Source organism: Mauremys mutica, chromosome 5 (assembly GCF_020497125.1).
Source record: "Mauremys mutica isolate MM-2020 ecotype Southern chromosome 5, ASM2049712v1, whole genome shotgun sequence".
NCBI lineage: Eukaryota > Metazoa > Chordata > Testudines > Geoemydidae > Mauremys > Mauremys mutica.
The window spans coordinates 17,687,949-17,707,880 of NC_059076.1; the positions used below are offsets into that span (position 1 = coordinate 17,687,949).

At 42.5% G+C, this 19,932-nt stretch overlaps 1 protein-coding gene across 5 annotated transcripts in view; it reads right to left on the minus strand.

Annotated features, from left to right (window-relative positions):
- Nucleotides 1-19,407, minus strand: part of RUFY3 (RUN and FYVE domain containing 3) — an 82,332-nt gene extending 62,925 nt beyond the window's left edge. For 2 of the 5 annotated variants that reach the window (XM_045017533.1, XM_045017534.1), the window contains exon 1: nt 19,098-19,407. In XM_045017533.1, coding sequence (XP_044873468.1) covers nt 19,098-19,335 — 238 coding nt within the window. In that variant the 5' untranslated portion in view covers nt 19,336-19,407. Of the gene's footprint in view, nt 1-6,936; nt 7,508-19,097 lie in introns of those variants that run through there. The other 3 variants (XM_045017531.1, XM_045017532.1, XM_045017535.1) reach the window with 3 other exon arrangements.
- Between the last annotated feature and the right edge of the window lie 525 nt (nt 19,408-19,932).

Consider the following 19,932-nt stretch of genomic DNA (forward strand, 5'->3'; position numbering starts at 1 on the left):
TACATAAATTCTTCTTCATATAAAATGCATTAATAACTTTTAAAACTCCTGGCTAAAAGCAAGAAAAAGATTCAACCCGATTTGATGTTAAACTGCCAAAAATTAGATGAACATGAAAGATGTACCCTTTTACCATGAAATTGAGTCACTATAATATAACTAAATATAGCGTTTTAAAGATAAGTGAAGTAGTGTATTTGATACAATAAATTCTTCCTCATACCATATAAGTCTCATATAACAAGGCTGTGATGCATACTGCTCATGCTCTCAACTACAAACTGATCCCATCAGTACTAAAATTATTAACCTAATGTGAAAATCCGGCTAAGGTGAAGCCATGTCTTTCAAGGGAGAGGGGAGAAACTCAACAGAACTTTCACTCCACCTCAGATGCACTCATCTTCAGCTATACTTATGAAAATTCATGACTATTTTGCACTTTACAATTATCCACAAAAGCTCAACTCTCAATTCCATTTGAATAATATCCGTTCACATGCACATTTTTACATTAGTCATTAAAAAAAATCAAGTGATTTCAACTTTTTAACCCATAAAAAGGTTGACTGTATTGAAAACAAAACAGCAAAAAACCTCTAGCTGAATCTATTATTTTGTGTTATTTGCTTAACAAAAAGCATATTCCAATTTTTCAGTGACCTACTACTGTTCTGCCAAAATAAAAAACGACAATGGCTAAAACTAATTTTATTCTTTGCATCTAGATAAAATTATGGCCTTTCGAGGTCACCAATTTAACCACCACCAATAACTCCAGGAATTGGAAAAACAGGAAATTAAATGTTTTTATTTATAATTTTGTTCTTTTGAGGGACAGTGGGTGGATTTTGTTTTGTTTTGTTTTAGTTGCATACAATGTTTAAGACAGAAATTATTTCTAGAGGCTAAAAAGAGTTGTGCTAATTTTAACCTGAAGCATGATCCTACTCTCATTTAAGTCAATGGGACAGATTCTGCTCTCAGTTACACCAGCAAAATCCAGGGTAATTCTACTGAAGCAAATGGAGTTACTCCAGATTTATACTTGTGTAAATGAGATCAGAATCTGGCCCAAAACGGTTTTGTCTTTGTCTTAAGTGGGAGCAGAAATAGGCCCTTGGTTATTATAGAAACTAATATGACTGCATGAAAGGGTGGTTTTGTTTAGGGGTTTTTGTTGTTTTTTAAATATCAATGCCTGAGCAATTGAATGCAATTGAATTCAATGCTGAAGCTACTGAATTACCACTATGTCCTTATATTACTGAAATATTAGCTCCTTTCTTGCCCCTCCACCTCAAAACCACAAAATCAATTTGAAACTAGGTTTCTTAAGGGAATTCTAATGTAATCCAGCAGCTCCTGAAGAGGGGAATGACAGAAGACCTCTCTTCATAAATAGTGAGCACCCACCATGCTGAGCCTCATTCTGTTTGAGAAATTAATATTACATCCACAAAGGTTCCAGTTTTACACACATTCTCCATCTAGCTAAAAAAGTCTGAACATCCTGTGTGTTCACATGATATTTAGGGTTGCTTTTAAACTCTGATATTTATCTGACAAATTACCAATATGCAATGTTTTGGTGGGACATACAAAATCAGAATAACTGATCATTTCCTTCAGTTGCCTGCTTTATGTTTAATACACATTTTCTAATTAAACTTGCAGTAAGGAGTCAACAGAAAAATGACAACAATGAACTTACATTGCTTCTCTGGACCACTGAAAAAAAATATTGATGTAATATTTTTGTAACTTGCTGGTTTACCAGAAATCCTGGTGTGTCAGCTTCAGAGTAACTAAAAGAAAGCAGAAGCTTTCTAAAAAGAATTTAAATCATATTGTAGCCAGTCACACACAGGTAAGTTTGAAAATTAAGATGCTCTAGGACCCACCTACTGAGAAAATTCAGAGCCCAAGAGAGGAGAATCTGGAAACCACTAAAGCCCACAATGTGATCCAGCAGCAGACCCTCACAGGAAGTTAGATGAGGGCAATAAAATATTGGTATAGTCTACATAAATAATAAATCAAAATACACTAAACAAAAAGCTCTCTTCATTGAGTTTTCCTCTTACTGTGTCCGTCATTCTCTCTACTTCTCCATCCTCCTTTCATTTGTCCTTTTTTTACTCTTTCATTGAAAATTAACACTTTTCATTCCCTAGCTTCTCTTTCTTTATAAGCAAGCACAACACTCCTTCCTGTTTCTTATTTCCACTCCCACTAGTTTGTCGTCAGCTGTGACATGTGGACACCGTCAATGTGGAGGAGGAACTTACTTCTTATGTCATCCGAGTACCTACGAGCCCCAGCCATGGACTAGGACTGCGTTCTGCTAGGCACCGTACAAACAGAACAAAAAGACTAAACTCTTTGGGACAGGGACTAAGTAGAAGACAAGAGACAACAGATGATTCCAATGGGTCCAGGTGTAGGAAACAGAGATTGTGTTTTCAGCACACCAGCCACCTAGTCGTTGTCAAGTTTGTTGCCGCCATCACAGCAAAGGAAAGTTTAAAGGAGGGATTTGAAGGAGGATGTGATAAATTAAGGGGGTATCTCCCTTTAATGGACACCCAACCGGACAGCTAGTTGTAAAATCCCTCTTGGTAGCTGTTTTATTCATAGATTCTAGGACTGGAAGGGACCTCGAGAGATCATCGAGTCCAGTCCCCTGCCCTCATGGCAGGACCAAATATTGTCTAGACCATCCCTGATAAACATTTATCTAACCTACTCTTAAGTATCTCCAGAGATGGAGATGCCACAGCCTCCCTAGGCAATTTATTCCAGTGTTTAACCACCCTGACAGTTAGGAACTTTTTCCTAATGTCCAACCTAAACCTCCCTTGCTGCAGTTTAAGCCCATTGCTTCTTGTTCTATCCTTAGAGGCTAAGGTGAACAAGTTTTCTCTCTCCTCCTCATGACACCCTTTTAGATACCTGAAAACTCCTATCATGTCGCCTCTCAGTCTTCTCTTTTCCAAACTAAACAAACCCAATTCTTTCAGCCTTCCTTCATAGGTCATGTTCTCAAGACCTTTAATCATTCTTGTTGCACTTCTCTGGACCCTCTCCAGTTTCTCCACATCTTTCTTGAAATGCGGTGCCCAGAACTGGACACAATACTCCAGTTGAGGCCTAGCCAGTGCACAGTACAGCAGAAGAATGACTTCTTGTGTCTTGCTCATAACACACCTGTTAATGCATCCCAGAATCACGTTTGCTTTTTTTGCAACAGCATCACACTGTTGACTCATATTTAGCTTGTGGGCCACTATAACCCCTAGATCCCTTTCTGCCGTACTCCTTTCTAGACAGTCTCTTCTCATTCTGTATGTGTGAAACTGATTTTTCCTTCCTAAGTGGAGCACTTTGCATTTGTCTGTGTTAAACTTCATCCTGTTTACCTCAGACCATTTCTCCAATTTGTCCAGATCATTTTGAATTATGACCCTGTCCTCCAAAGCAGTTGCAATCCCGCCCAGTTTGATATCATCTGCAAACTTAATAAGCATACTTTCTATGCCAATATCTAAGTCGTTGATGAAGATATTTTGAACAGAGCCGGTCCCAAAACAGACCCCTGTGAAACCCCACTTGTTATACCTTTCCAGCAGGATTGGGAACCAATAACAACTACTCTCTGTTCTCTAACCCTTTACAAGTAAAGCAAGTAAAAAGTCCCCCGGGTTTAAAAAAAAAAAGTGAGCACCTGACCAAAAGAACCAAAGGGAAGGCTAGAACTTTTAAAAATTGGGAAGAAACTTTCCCTTTGTCTGTTGTTCTCTGGGCTGCAGGGACATGAAGCAGCAATGCTATAAGCAGCAATGCTGTGTAAGGTTTGAACCAGGTATGAAAAAGTATCTTCCATACCTAGAAGAAATTATTTGGGTAGGGAATGTTTAGACAGACACAATCAGGTTTATTTTTTATTTTGGCTTGTGGCTCTGTTCTAACCCCTGATGCTTTTGTTTGCTTGTAACCTTTAATCTGAGCCCCCAAGAAAGCTAGTTTGGGTGCTTAATTTTTGGAATTGCTCTTTTAAAATCTAGCAAAAGCCTAAATTCCAGATGTATTTTTTTCCTTTTTGTTTTTAATAAAATGTACCTTTAAGAACAAGATTGGATTTTTGGTGTCTTAACATGTTTGTGCGTGTTGTTTGATTAGCTGATAGCACAGCTAATTTCCTTTGTTTTCTTTCTCAGCTCTTCCCCGTCAGGGGTGGGGTGGGCAAAAGGGCTGGAGGATACCCCACAGGGAGGAATTCCCAGGTGTTCCCTCCTGGGTCCAAGAGGTTATTTTTGCATTTGGGTGGTGGCAGGGTTTACCAAGCCAAGGTCAGAGAAAAGCTGTAACCTTGGGAGTTTAATTGAAGCCTGGAGTGGCAAGTATTAATTTTTAGAATCCTTGCAGGCCCCCACATTCTGTACTCAAAGTGACAGAATGGGGATTAGCCTTGACAGAGGATAATGAGGTAGTTTGTGGATGTTTATGGGGAGCTCCTCCCAAGTGTGAGGGGCAGAATGGAAAAAACCACAAAGGTGCTTGTTTGAATATTTAACAAGTGAGCGAGGGAGGCTGGCATCCTTGGGAGGCAGAGGGCAACCTTTCAATAGTAAATGAGAGATGACGGGCAGGGTCGGGATAGGATGCAAAGGGCCTTGTAAGTGAAGACAAGTAGCTTATGTTTGATGCAATAGATAAGAGGGAGCCAATGAAGAGATGCAAGGAGAGAGATAAAATGGCCTTGGAGAAGCAGTCTGGTGCCAGGATAGAAGCCCATCCCTGGTTCTAGGGTGCCAAGCCTAAAGTAGCTGGACCAGGGTGGGATTTACTATCTACCTTTATTTGTAGTAAGGCATGATAGCTCAGACACAAAGTGTCCATCCCCCAACAAATAAACCAGCCTTTTTAAATCAAAGAGATATAAACATCTATATAATGCCAGTTTTATGATATATTAATTCATATCTCAAAATCTATTTTTAAAAATCAAATGTGTCTGTGGAATGTTCCACGATATTTTCTAATAGCTTCTGATGTTTAAAAGATAGCTATCGTAACAACTAGATCTAGAAACTAGATTACTTACTGTGCATGCAAAGTAATTACTTTGGTAGAAGATTTTTCTTTTAGTATAAATGCTTAAAGTTGTCTTTAGAGATATTTACATGGTTTGAACTGGTACACAATCATATTAGGTAAGTAGGATATATTTTCAACATCTTCTGTGAATGGTACTACTGAGTCAATATGAAATTCGTTAAGCAGAAGAGGGCCAAAACTGAAATAATTCAAATCTACTCCATCATTAACTTTGGGGTTTATATGCAGTGAGACCTGGATCTAAACAACCCATAGTTTACAGAATCAAGATCTGACTGAATAGGTTTTCCAAAGCCACAACAACCTCCTGTTTCCCCATCTCCACTATTAGAAATACCCAAAGTTTTCCAAAACAACCTCAAGATAATGTACTGCAACAGCTCAAAAGGGTGGCGATGTTTTCATCACACCAACCCACACTACTCCAAAGAACGTTTATGAAAAGCAAGTACTGTAAGAAAAAAATGAAACAAATTCAAAGAATATTAAAGTAAGGTTAAGGCTAACATACAGAGAATCAATAGTAATGAAATTCGAAGTCAAGTACATCTGTTCATTCTTACATCTCCCATTGTTTGTATTACTTCAGATACTGTAGGAATCTCAAACATGCATGCTGCAGCACCTAAGCACAATGGGACACACTTAAGATGGAGTTTCAGCCTCTTATTTTGAAGCCTCTTACTATTGTCAGTCTGAATTACTTTGCCTTTGTGAGTAAATCTGAGCTAATGGATTTCTATCCCTGAAATCGTTTGACAGGTGAAGTTTAAATTATTTTTTTAAACCAGGGAGAATCTTATTCCACACAAAAGAAATCCCATCTAGCAAAATATCAAAGAAAGATGATGTTACTATTTGACAATGGCAATGTCAAGTGGCTTGGCATGGATTTACATCATGATAGTTACTGAATAGGGGGCCTAAAACTGAAAGGTATACGCCAATTGGTGTCAGTCATTTCAATAGGAATTCAGCACTTCGCAGGATTCAGTACTAAGTGACTACTGGATCACAAGTAAACAGAGTAAAATGCTTCCACGCATTATTTACCATTATTATTTTTTGGAAGAGAATGTGTGGGGGTTTTGGTTTGTTTTTTATTCTTGCAAAGCTTTACGTTGGTTCTTTCCGTTTCCCAAGTTCACTGTACCTGTCCTGTACATTAAATTGCTTTCATCACAGCTAGATCACAAATAATCATTAGTTCCCTTAGAAAATTAAAGACAGAAATGTGTTTTATGTATCTATATTGCAGGCTTCAAAGCAATCTTAAATAATGGCACAAGATTCCTGATAGTATCATCACATGATATGAGCCATAATTGCTCAATTCCTTGTGGCTTGTCAAAATTCTCCTATCACATATTAATCAGAATGTTGTTGATGTGCTCCATTTTTTAACTCTGCCTATTTACAAGACATCCGCAAATTTCTTAATAATCAATGTTTAAATACGGACATCAAGATAAAATGCGTCTAACAAAAATACTAAGGTTATTTTTTTTTATGTGCAGATATGACAATACCGATCCTCATCTCTTATGATGCAAATTTGGGCTTCTAAATTAAAAAACCCAACACCACTACAACAATGACCCTCTAGAAAGAAGTCTGATTTTAAAAGATACTTCAAAATCTTGTCAGAATTTTATCTATAAAAATTGTTGGCTAAGGCAAATAAAATTTTGGTCATGTTTTCCAGATTATGTAAGCCCTTGAATGTTGAAGCCCCTCCCCCCCCATACACATACACTCTGTAGTTGTAACAATGAGATGGCTGCAGGGCTCCCAAGGTAGAGAACTGGACCATACCTTCATGGGTAGGTTCTGGGTCGGGGGTAAGTGAGATGTCATCCAGCTCGCGCAGGCAGAGCCATTCTCCATCCATAGACACTCGGAATTTGCAAAGATAGATGGTCTCCATGGCAGCCTGCGTGATCTTGTCTGTAGTGGGGGTTGGCATATCGCTTTGAGGCGTCAAGGCAGACATGATGACTCAGCTGGCACAACAAAAAAGAACTAAAAGGAAAAGCCTTCTGAGGAAGATAAGAAGAAATACCTTGCTATGTAGAAACAAATATGCTCAAATCACACAAACTGCAAAAGCTTTTTCATATATACAGCAAGGTATAAATGATGCTCCTCTTCAGTCTCCTCTTCCTTTCTCTTCCCCAACTATCTTTTTCTTCAGCTGTGCAAGATGCTATTAATCCTAAGCAACCACAGAAAACCTGGTCACTGCATAAAAGAAAAAGCTTCCTTTGCTCGTTACCAAAACTAAGAAAAGAAAAACCAAAATAATATAAGTCTATAGGAATAGCTATCCAGAATTGCTAGAATTACTACTAGTCTCTTTCTCCCCCAGAGAAGCCAGGACACAGAGTGCTAATAGGATTGGTTGTGCGCAGCAAGCAGGGTGTTGACCAAAATGGCTGACTAATGAACTGAAAATTCAGACTCATGTGACCAGCTGCTCAGATCGTAGGGCAAGCAATTCCCAGGATGCTCTATAGATGCTGCTGATGCAGGGAAAGCAATTAGGCTGATCTTGCTCTCACCATCCACAGCCTCTTTTCAGACTATGCTAGTCAATCTGCGATCAGGCATAACATAATGCACATATTTCTCATCAGTCCCTCTCATAGTACAAAGGAGTGGAGTGTCTATTTGATGGCTACAAAGAGAGATTTGTATTCCGTTCACGTGCCTGGGTGCTTCTATATAAATCAAATTGGGTGTGCAAATTATGATTGAGATCTCGCTTCCAGTGAGTTTAAGTTTCTCAAAAAATACCTTTTCAACTGAACTTTCCCAACTAAAGAAATATTACATGGATTTACCCTCTGAGATAGTAAAAAAAAACACCTAGAAGATTTGTTCAAATCTGAAGTGTTTGCAGTGCATCATTGACCCAGATTTTAGCCTCTGCTTTTTTTGTGGTATTATACATTGTAAAGGCCAGATTGCTGACTAAAAATTAAAATGATCCATTAAAAACTGGTGCAACTTTGGATAAATCCAAATAAAAGCTGTTGCCACTGAACGAAGTAAAAATTGAAAGATACTTTTTACAGAACAAACTGGTAACCCTGCCTGGTACCTTTCAGGTAATTTAACTCCTCGTGCCCTTAACCTTAACATGCCTCCTGTGAGGTGGGAATTGCAGTCTGCTCTGTGCCTGACACCTTCTACCCAAGTTGGTACCTCAAGAAACCAGTGACCTCAAGGTCACTGCCTAACCATGGTAATCTACATAACCACCACTTAAGGTATATATAACACCAGACAATAACCTCATGTGGTATTTAATAATTTTAAATAAGATTTATATTAATTCTAGTCCTCAGTGACTGCAGTGTTACAGATGAATGAACTGCCCCCACATCAACTCAATAGGGCAACCTAGAGGCATTTTACATTGAAAACTACATGAATAAAAAAGTATTACATAGAAAACTGCCCTCCCTTCCCCCACCCTGAAAATCAAATTTAAACAAACACCTGAATGATGTATTTGGCTGCACAGAAATGTTAGTAGTTTGAAAGGCAGAAACACATGACACTTCACTACAAAATTCAGTTCCCCAATAAGTATGACTCAAAAAAGGGAACAGAAAACAGTCACCAAGTTAGTTTTCACTGTATTTATGGAACTGGGGGGGAAGTCAGAAATAGTTTACAGCAGTTACTTCTAACAACAGGCAAAGAAAAGAAGTTGCTTACCAATGTTGACCGGGAGTGTGACAACTGATTAGTTAGAATATGTACGCAGTCCCCCCTTTACGGTAAAATAAATAGTTCTATAGTGTATTGTTACAGTGATATAATACACACAAGCACTCATGGCAAAAAGTACAGGTAGCTTTCTGAGAGAAAGCAACTTTTTTAAAAACACTAACAGTAGTTTTACCATGTTGATGAAAGAGTATAAAAACCTCAGCAAATATCTCCAGTTTTAATGTTTGGATTTTATCACCACCACCATCCTGGACAATGAAACTAGATGGGTCAGTCTCTTTATTTAGCCAGTCTTGTTTTCAAGTTCAAATACAATATCATAATACTTCAATGTTTATACTTTAAATACCAGAGCAGAATGTTTGAACAAAACCTCTCAAAATTAAGCAATATACATTTATTTTGTTAAACCTAATTTTGATTCGTTGGGTCTTTTAACCTGAATTTCGACCAATAGTGGTTCTTAAATGGCACTTGTAACATGCCACTTTAAAAAAAAGAAAAGAAAAGATCCATTTTACCTTTGTAAAGCTGTCCTACCTTTTTAAAACATAATCTCAACTACACCTGGCCTAGAAACTCTAATTTTATCCAGTCATCTTCAACAACCCTTTGAGTACTTTATTTGAAAGGTTGGCAAAGTTATTTTTAAAGGTATTCGATGCATGTTTTTGAATTTTGAGAATTCTTTTAGTCCGATACAGACTAACACGACTACCACTCTGAATTCTTTCAGCGTTCTCTGGAATTGGTATACATGGAAGTTCTGGTTGAGTCCTGACCTTTTATTACAAAAAAAAAATGTTTAGACCTTTTCTTTGCAAATATATTCTAAGTGTAAGTTGACATCGACAACATTCAACATGAAAGAACAGCATGTCAAAGCTGCTACCAAAAGTATGTGTTGTGCTGTATGACAAAAATCAGCTACTATACTGGAGAGGAAAAACTGTAGTTATCTTTAAAAGAGCACTAAGGGGTGAACATCCTGGGATTCACTGCCCAGAGAACCTTAATTTAGGAAAATTGGTTGAAACAACTAAAAACAGAGCTATAAAACAAACATGTTCACACAATAAAATTGGGGCAAACATGGCTTCTATGTACAAACATTGTGTCTCAAAAGCTGTTAGAGAACATTAGAGAAATATTTTTTTGTTTTTCCATAAACACTTTGATATTAAAAAACAAAGCAATCACAGGGCAAGAGGTAAAACTTAATCATGGCTCAGAAACTGGTCGAGCGGGAGGAATTATCTAAGTTCAGTACCAATGTGGACACAAGAACAAATGGATATAAACTGGCCATCAGGAAGTTTAGACTTGAAATTAGACAAAGGTTTCTAACCATTAGAGGAGTAAAGTTCTCTAACAGCCTTCCAAGGGGAGTAGTGGGGTCAAAAGAAATATCTGGCTTCAAGACTAAGCTTGATAAGTTTATGGAGGGGATGATATGATGGGATAGCCTAATTTTGGCAATTAATTGATCTTTGATTATTAACGGTAAATATGCCCAGTGGCCTGTGATGTGTTGTTAGATGGGGTGGGATCTGAGTTACTATAGAGAATTCTTTCCTGGGTGTCTGGCTGGTGAGTCTTGCCCACATGCTCAGGGTTTATCTGATCGCAATATTTGGGGTCAAGAAGGAATTTTCCTCCAGGGCAGATTGGCAGAGGCCCTGGGGTTTTTTTTGCTTTCCTCTGCAGTGTGGGGCATGGGTCACTTGCTGAAAGATTCTCTGCACCTTGAAGTCTTTAAACCATGATTTGAGGACTTCAATGGCTCAGACATAGGTTAGGGGTTTGATACAGGAGTGGGTGGGTGAGATTCTGTGGCCTGCGTTGTGCAGGAGGTCAGACTAGATGATCATAATGGTCCCTTCTGACCTTAAAGTCTATGACTCTATGAAAACAAAGTATAGGACTAAATGGTGAAGGAGGTTAATAGTGGGTAACACTTCATTAAGCTGCAAGTAGCTATAATATGTTAAAAGTACTGAAAAAATGCTGGCATGATCAAAATATTTGAAAGCTAGAAATTTCAGATCAAAGATTTACGCAAGTGACAAACACAGTTCTGTAAAAAAAATTTAAGACAAGAATTTAAAAATTAAGTTCAATTTTATTAAATGAATCAAACATCTGAAAGCAAGCCAATTCATTCGACCATTACTATTTAAAATGTTAACTTTAGATAATAGGACTTACTTTAAACTTTGGTCCTGTGCATTAAATATCAACTAGATTAGTCCAATAGGTCAGGCCAATATTTTTCTTTTTTGTCCTTTCTTTTTTATTACTGTGGCAAATTGCTGGCACTATTATGATGGGTCTTGCGCTTTCTCTTCTTAAGGGGGGGTTCAGGGCACCATTTCTTGCCCCTGAATCGGAATATTAATTGTCCCACTAGTGTCTTTGAGGAGGGGAGTGGAGAGGGAGGGACCTGGGCCCGCCCTCTACTCCAGGTCCCAGCCCAGGGGCCCTGAGGATAGTGGTGAACCACTTGAACTGGTGGTTCCTTCCCCTGGGCTACTTCCCTCTTCTGCCCTTCAGCTTGTGGGGGGGCTTCCTGCCCTCCCTCTGCACAAGCCAGGTGCCCCTTTACCTAGGGTCTTGGACTTCTTAGCCCACCGCAGCACTCCTCCAAACTTTCCTCTGCTTCTCTTCAACCTGTTCTCTGCTCCAATTCCTTCAAACTGTTCTCTGCTCCAGCCAAACCTTCCTGCTCCAACAACCCACCCTGTCTGACCTGAAGCAGGGGTTTATATCATGTGACTCACTGCTGTTACTCTAATTGGCTTCAGGTGCTCTAGTTAATCTATAGCAAACCTTCCACCCCTTGCAGGGAATAAGGCTCCCTGCTAACACTCTCCTGCTGCCCTCTGGCCATGCTGTATCACATTACAAAGTGACAAAAAAGAACTTTTTGAACTCCAGTAAGTACCTCTACTTTTAAAGTGACAAATCAGGAATTCATTGTCCACTTCAGATGTAGAGCAGGGTTTCTCAAACAGGGGTCACCCTCTTCTGTAGGGAAAGCCACTGGCTGGCCGGGCCGGTGTGTTTACCTGCCCCGTCCGCAGGTCCAGCCGATCGCGGCTCCCACTGGCCGCGGATCGCTGCTCCGAGCCAATGAGAGTTGCTGGAAGTGGCGGCCAATACGTCCCTCGGCCCGCCAGGGCCTTTCCCTGCACAAGCAGTGACCCCTGTTTGAAAAACCCTTATGTAGAGGAATAAATTCTAACTTACGCACAGACCTCACATATTACTTCTAAAGGCAATACTTAGTGTGAACTTTTAGTTCAGAAGCCAAAAACCAGGCTTGCAATAAAAACTGAGTTACAGCCTTAACCATACAGAGCCTACCAACTCGCCACAAAAGGTGTAGAATAAAATGGCAAAGTTTTGGGATGACAACATTATTTTGGTTATTCAAGACGGGAGAAGACTGAGGAATTACAAAACAACCGACCAATGCTAGGTAAATACAACACTGACAGATGAAATTCAATGAAGATAAAGTACTCATATACATAATAATGGGTTCTAAATTAACTGTAACCACTCCGAAAGAAGATCCAGGCAACACTGCAAACAACAGGATAAAACTGTACAGCATATATGTCTACAAGGTTCCTGGAGTTAGAAAGCCAACCACTAACTGCCAGGAATCAGGAAGAAGTTTCCCCTACAGACAAGTAACTCCATACTTTTCACCATAGGGTTTCTTGTGTCCCCCTCTGATGAATCTATATGGCCACACACAGGCTACAGGACTAGACGAGACATCAGTCTGATCCAAAATGGCAGCTCCTATGTTTCCAAATTAAATAAATCCCGATAATCAGTTTTCCCCATTCCCCAGCTATGCCACTTGCAGATGGAACTACAACCTTGATATTCTGTTCCTAGTGTCCAGTATCTTTTCCTTTACCTTTTAACTTGGCGGGATATAGAAAGGCAGGTGGCAAAAATAATCACCCTTTGCATGATTTCCCTCATATCTCTGCTCCTGCTTTCAATGCTGTACCTCAATGACAATGGCAGCATGCCCCCCTCACCCCGAGTTCAAAAGTTAATATATCTTCCACACACACTCCCCAAAACTTTCTTTTCTGCATAAAATATTCACCTGCCAACCCGCTCTATAGGTGACATGCTGTAGGATAATCAGCCCGCACCCTGAATGGGGGCATAGGCATGATCCAACCCTTCATTTCTTTGCTGCAGTCAGACAGGCAGCCAGGATTTCCACCTTCCGCATAGGAGGCACACATGCAGTACATCTCTTGCAATTTGAGTCCAGCAGGTTAAAAATACAAAAGGGCAGGAGTGAAGAATTTTCTAGGCTCAAGGAAAAAGATGGAATCCATTACTTCCATGAATACAGAGACAGACTTTTCTCTTTGTGCAACAAAGGTGTTTCAGAATTTAGAATACCTAGGTTACTGAAAAGTACAACTGAAAAAGAGGAAGGAAGAAGCCACCAGAGCCATCATGATCAGATGGCCTCCCACTGGAAGCTAACAGGAATTCTGCAGAGTAAAGGCAGCTCAATCAGGCTCTTAGTTTTTGTCTTTAAAAACCTTCTATGGATTTACTGCAGCTTACCTCTCCTAAAGAAATGTTATTCTCCTACCTGTTCTCTCTGCTTGTCTAGCACTGGCTGCATATTTGCCTCTTGGAGGAAGAGTCTCACTAGCATTCATCCAAGAGCAGCTCCTGTTGGCATGAACAGCTTTCATGATCTCTCTGTCTTAACTCTTCATCTCAGTTCAAGTTTCAGCTGAAGACATAAGTATCTTGCCTTTCTTTGCCCTTACTGTTTCTCTCTCACTCTGCTACTTTTTTTTTTTTTTAATTCAACAGTAATGTGGTCTGGGATACAATATGTGTAAGTCACTACACTTGACGTGTACATATTGTATCCCAGACCACGTTACTGTTGAATTAAAAAAGATAAAAAAAACAAACCACTACACATATATGAGTGCAGTGAAGCGCTGACAACTGAGCACCTGCTCATTTGCCTACTCCTTGGGGAGACCTGTACGAAGAAGGACCTTGCAGCTGCAATGGAAAGAGCCATCGCTTGTACACGGTTTTGGAAAAACATCTAGTTTGTGACAAAGACATGAGAAGAAGAAGTCACTACACAAAATAAAATTGTTATACTGTATGATAAATTCTTGGGGTCTGTTCTTCAGCATCTCTGAATATCTTCATGCTATTTTGAGCACACTTGTCACCATGGGCCCAATGTTATTAGCACATGGCAAGCATGGATTCAGGCCTGCAGCTCTGGTATTACTAACATTATGCTATAATTAATGAGCCTACATAGCCCATGCTTCAGTTTAGTTTATTTGTAAAAGCAGCAGCATAGTGTATATTGTGTACAAGATGGTTAGATAACTACAGTGTCAAACAGCGACCAAGACTATAGTTATTTACAAATCATGAACATACTTGATATTTTCAGAATTTTCAACTCTAAACTTAAATAGCTTTACAGTTTATTAGTCTCTCTTTCCCCAGTCTCCTCAAGTTTCCATTCGTACTAGGGCCATCTACATTTGAGCAGGGAGTTGATTCCCAGTTTGTGTAGATGTACCCATGCCAGCTCTTCTTAGACTAGCACCTAAAAATAGCAGTGTGCCCACAGTGGCTCCGGCTATACACCCAACCATGTACCCAGGGGTCAGGCAGGGTTGTACTCAGAGCAGCTAGCCCAGGCGGTCATCTGTGCTTTCACGGACACGCAGCTATTTTTAGGCTCTAGCCATGGGTGGCAGGTATAATGGGCCAGGGAAGGCTAACACCTGGGCCGTGGTGGCCCTGCCCCTTTCCTGAGACCCCCACCGTCTGCTGCTGCCCGCCTGCCACAGCTCACTGTGTCCCTTGTCCTCAGGAGTGGGGGAGTGAGGAGGGAATGCGACAAGCCAGCAGTGGGTGGGAGGGTCTGGTGGGGGAGCGAGGTGGCTCAGCCATGTGCTGGGGCTGGCCAGGTGGGGGTCCGGTGGCTCGCCTCGGCGATGCCACCCGACGTGGTCGATGACTCGGCTCGGCCCAGCTCAGCATGGCTGGGGCATGTGGTGGTGGCTCAACTCCGTGAGGCTGGGACCAGACTGGTGCTCGGGGATGGCCAGGTGCGGCTGGGGCTCCTCCAGTCACGGGGAGAGGGCCTTAGGGCTCCTCCTGTTATGGGGTGTGTGTGTGTTCGGGACTTGGAGGGGGGCAGGGCCTCAGGCAGAAGGGGGTGCAGCCAGTGGCATAGTCTCCCCAAAGTGGGGGTTCACCCACTGCCCATGGCACTAGCTCAGGCAGAGCTAGCATAGGCATGTCTACTTGAACTGCAACTCAATTCTCAGCTCAAATCATAGAATCATAGAATATCAGGGTTGGAAGGGACCTCAGGAGGTCATCTAGTCCAACCCCCTTCATCTCAATGTATACAATTCACTTTCTTCAGTTTATAAAATACACTATCTACATCCTTCCCTCTTCTATTCAACCTTTTTTCATTTGCAGACCCCTAAAAATTTCAAATGGAGATGCAGACCACTTTGGAAATGTGACAGTTTGAAAACCACTGTTCTATCACAATGACAACCTTTCGTGCACTCCTTAGACATAGCCTGCAGACCCTCGGGGGTACATGGACCACAGGTTGAAAACCACTGTATTACAGCATTCCTTCATGCAATTTACAAAGCTACTGGCTATCTCAATTTCCAGCTTGACTGTAGACCAGTATAAAGTTCCCCCTTCATTAGTACACATCTCACTATAAAGTAAAAACCATTTCCTCCCACCAGACTCCTATATGAAAGAACACAGTTAAATATAATATGACTACCAAGAATTAAATGTACAGTTTTTCTGATGATTTGTTAACTGGTCATTTACTAGTAAGAGCCTTATAATGTACACAGAATGCCAGATCCATGACATAACTACATTTCAGCAGAACGTACTTATTTTCTTGTTTATAACAGTCATTACCTCCATGTCAGGCATACCCTAGCTGATCATTAATTGCTGGGGAAAGGGCCCTTTATACATCTCAATCCCTCAACTCCCATGATCATCAACTGCCAGAAAATACCCTTCCCATTAGTTGTACTTAAATCTCTTCTCTCCCTTTACTGCTGTGCAAGAGGGATTAAGATTTACAGAGTGCTTTTAGATTCTTGACTGAAAGGCACTGTAAATGCAAAATTCAGATGTACGCTTACTACTCCTTAGTTTACCTTAATTTTTAAAATGATGGTGGTAGCAAAGGTTAGGGAAACCAGGAGAACCACACACACACAAGCAAAAGTTTCAGTTCTGGTTGTGTAGGATCGTAAGGCATAAAATTATTGTCTGATGCAGGGGCTGCCTCAAACCATGATAATATGAATAAGAGATATTTTAAAAGGCTCAGTGAAACGAGGCTGGAGCTCACTGTCACATATGGACTCCCCTATTATCAACACTGAGGTCTTTTGGGATAGAATGGCCTGCTGCTTTGTGGGGTATATATGTTAGGGGAGGTTTCTGTAGTCTATAAAACTCATATTGCATGTTGTATGATTTTGATACAAATAGCTTATCAAAGATCTTTTCTTTCCTCCCTCTGCTTTATATATATTTATGCTGAAGCCTCTCTCTGTTCCAGTTCCTTTCTCACTTTCTTTCGGGAAACAAATGAGCACCAGAGGGTCCTGAAACCTGTGAATCAACTGGGTGGTCTTAAAAACAAATGGTGGAAAGAGACAGGGACTAATTACGCTGTTTAATCCTGAAAGCGTAAGTGAGGCTTGATGAGGAAAGCAGAGTCTGGGCTAATCAGGAGAAGATAAAAACAGCTCTTCTAAATTTGGGGAGGGTGTAAATCAAACACTGCAAACTACTGGCCTCCTGAACCGGCTGGGGCAGTTAAGCTTCCAATGCTGGCACAGCATTCTGGGGGAAGAAACCTGGCTGGGGAACCTGAATGTTGACTTTGGGATTTTTATGTTTGGAATGTTTTGGCACACATCTTTTTCCAGCTCGGGAGAGGACAAACAAAACTTGTATTTCACGCTAGATAAGAAAGCACATGTGAATTGTTTTATGAAAGCCAGACCCACCATTCAAGGCATTTCTGCAACATCTTTATAGACCATCCCCATCAATAAACACACCCACCTCACAGAGCACTGTACCACTACTATCATAATTATAGCTACTCAGGGATACCTTAAGCTGCTGCGAAGCCTCTCAGGCCACAGAGTCTGCAGGTAAGTAAGGCTAGTCCCCGAACTGAAACATAAAACAAATCCCTCCAGAAAAAAAATGGTTTATTGTTAATTCCAAAGAAGTGAGACCTGGCAGAAAAGTTTGCTACTACTGCCCAGACAATGAATGAGCAAGTGTTTCTACTGTCTGTGATGCAGAGAGACAGAGCGAGGATGAAGAATGCTGACCTGCATGCAAGTTTGACTCAGGAGAAGCAGACAAGCAGCACCATGGGAACAATTTATATTTCCTCTTTGCTTTATTTCCCACTACAGCAGTCTCTCAGTCAGTAAGCAGGAATCCAACTCCTGACACAGGTTATCACATAAGCAGCTATCACCGTGTAGGTAGAGAAGCACAGTGCACCATATATATAAAAAAATGTGTTTGGGTTTTTTTACTAGGCTTCTTCCAAAGACTTCTGTATTACCAACAGCTATTGCAGAGCAACACCTAGGAAGAAAGGAGGGTAATGAACTAGGGACTTGAGTTCTTATACTGGCTTTTACTCCCTCAGGCTTGGGCAAATCCATTAAGCTCCCTGCCTCAGTTTCCCCATTTGCGCAACAGAGACCCACTCAAAAGGGTGTTGTAAAAAGTGTTTGCAAGACACTTTGAAGATTAAAAGCACTATATAAAATGCTACATGTTAACAAGAAAACGTTGGAGTATGCTAAACTCCGCTTTGTAAACACTGCATGCTTGCAATAGGGCAGGTTAGACACTTCCATCTAACCAGCCTTTGCTAAAATACACAAATAACCTATCCCCTGTCACAAACAGACTGCAAAATAACCCCACACAATTACATAACCTTGTCAAGTGGAGAAAAACACCCTATATAATACCAATTTACTTTAGGACACAGTGGCAGGAGGTGGGCAGTCAAAGCCAGCCTATCCTTGAGAACCCATACCCATCCTCTACTCCAAGCATGGCAGTGTAGCTACTCAATTAAACTTCAAATGACTGAGAGCTCCTTCCCCAGAACAAGCAGAGTGGAGTGAAGTGAAGTGGAGAGGGAGGCTTGTGATTATTTTTAATGTGGTAGCTGAGTTTCTGAATGAGCACTTCAGGAAGGCACGCATACCGAAGCATCTCCTTCCAATGTATCTTCCACAACTTTTGAGGCCGCACCACAGTGCTCCTGTCTCCCGCCCTCAGCTCAGATACACACACTTCACTTGCCTGTTGGGGTGATGACAGTAATATGATGGAGGGAGCGCTATATGCCACCCTCTTCTGGAGATTCAGCCACCAAGTTCAAAGGAGTTTTGGTGTGATTTCCCCATATCCAATGGAGTCATTACTCTCTGGATACTTCTAACTCTTCCCTGCCAGAAATGACTGATGCCCAGGGTTCATACAAATTTGAATGGAATGAATCAAAGTGATAAATCAAAAATAATTTACGGAAGTGCAGCTATCTCCTCTTCTGATTACAAAGTACCGTAGTCAGCCCACCATGCTATATTATAGTCAATATATTTTCAGATACAAAGTACAAACATTTCCACCTGAGCGCAGCTTAACAAAAGTTACCTTGGCCAGTTGTGTTACCTCCTTCCTTGGCAATGAAACTAGTTTTCCGTTTAAGCGGGAACCCCAAACCCCCCGGCCTCTGACCTCGCTCTCTGACACTTACATCCCCAGGGGTTGACCACAGGCCAAGGGGATTCTGGCTGGGAGCCCCCCTTGCTGAAAGACAGCCAGTAAGTTCTGCAGCCGCAACCACCCTCAAGACCCAAGTTCAAGTCCAGGGGAGTTTGAGGAGAGAATCGGGGGCCGCGAATTGGGGTTGGGGGCGAGAAGGGATCAGGGGATCCCTGTGTAAGGGAGCTGGGGCTCCTGCATGGGGGGGCGGCTCCTAGGCAGTGGAGGGGCGATGCGGGGGGAGGGCAGGGCACCAGGCCCCCCGGGGTGCGGTGTGAGGAGGGGGGTGGCTGCGAGGGGAGGCGGTGGCTACTCACGGGTGCCGGCTCTGTCCTGCCCGGACGCGGGCCCCGGGGAGCTCAGCAGCAGCACGGGCAGGGCGGCGGCGCCGCCGGGGGGGCTCCACACGCTCTGCGGCGGCAGCCCGGCGCCTCGATGGCCCGGATAGAGCAGGAAATAGGGGGGGGACTCGGGGGGCGCCTCCTCCGCCGCCGCTTCCCCGTCCGCGGCCTCCAGCGCCCCGGCCGAGGGGCTGCGCCCACCCCGCGGCTCCATGGCGGGGGGCCGCGCCGCGCCGGCTCCGTCCGGGCAACTTTCCCCGCCGAGCTGGGGGCGCAGCGGCGGCTGCGAGTCCGCCTCCGCCATGGACACCGGCCCCGCCCCGGAACGGCCGGCCCCGCCCGTCAGCCCGGAGACTGGGCTCGGCCCGCCCCAAGGGACCCGCCCCCAGCTCACCTCAGCCACGCTAACCCCCCCCCCCCCCCATGCAGGGGTTAATTCAGCCTTCACAGCCCCCCCCCCCCACTGCTCAGGGGTTGGCCCCTCACCCCCCCACACACCCACCCCAGCGCCTGAGGCTGTTAACTATTACCCGCCCCCCCCCAGTCCCCTCTGTGCACCCCAGCCCCCGAGGGGTTCACCTCCACGGGGGGGGGGGGGGTTCGCCTTCCCAGCTCCCCAGCACATTCAGGTGTCTGAACTCCACCCACCCTGGGGCGAGAGCGTTAGAAAGTCTCTCCTGGGGGGCTCCCAGCCCCACTGACCCCTGGGCACACTTGCTCCCTCACTCGTTAGTGTCCAGTTTCTCTCCCTCACCCCTTTGGTGCTGCGAAGATCCAGGTTTCTCACTGGCCTGGATTTTTCCCTTCCTAG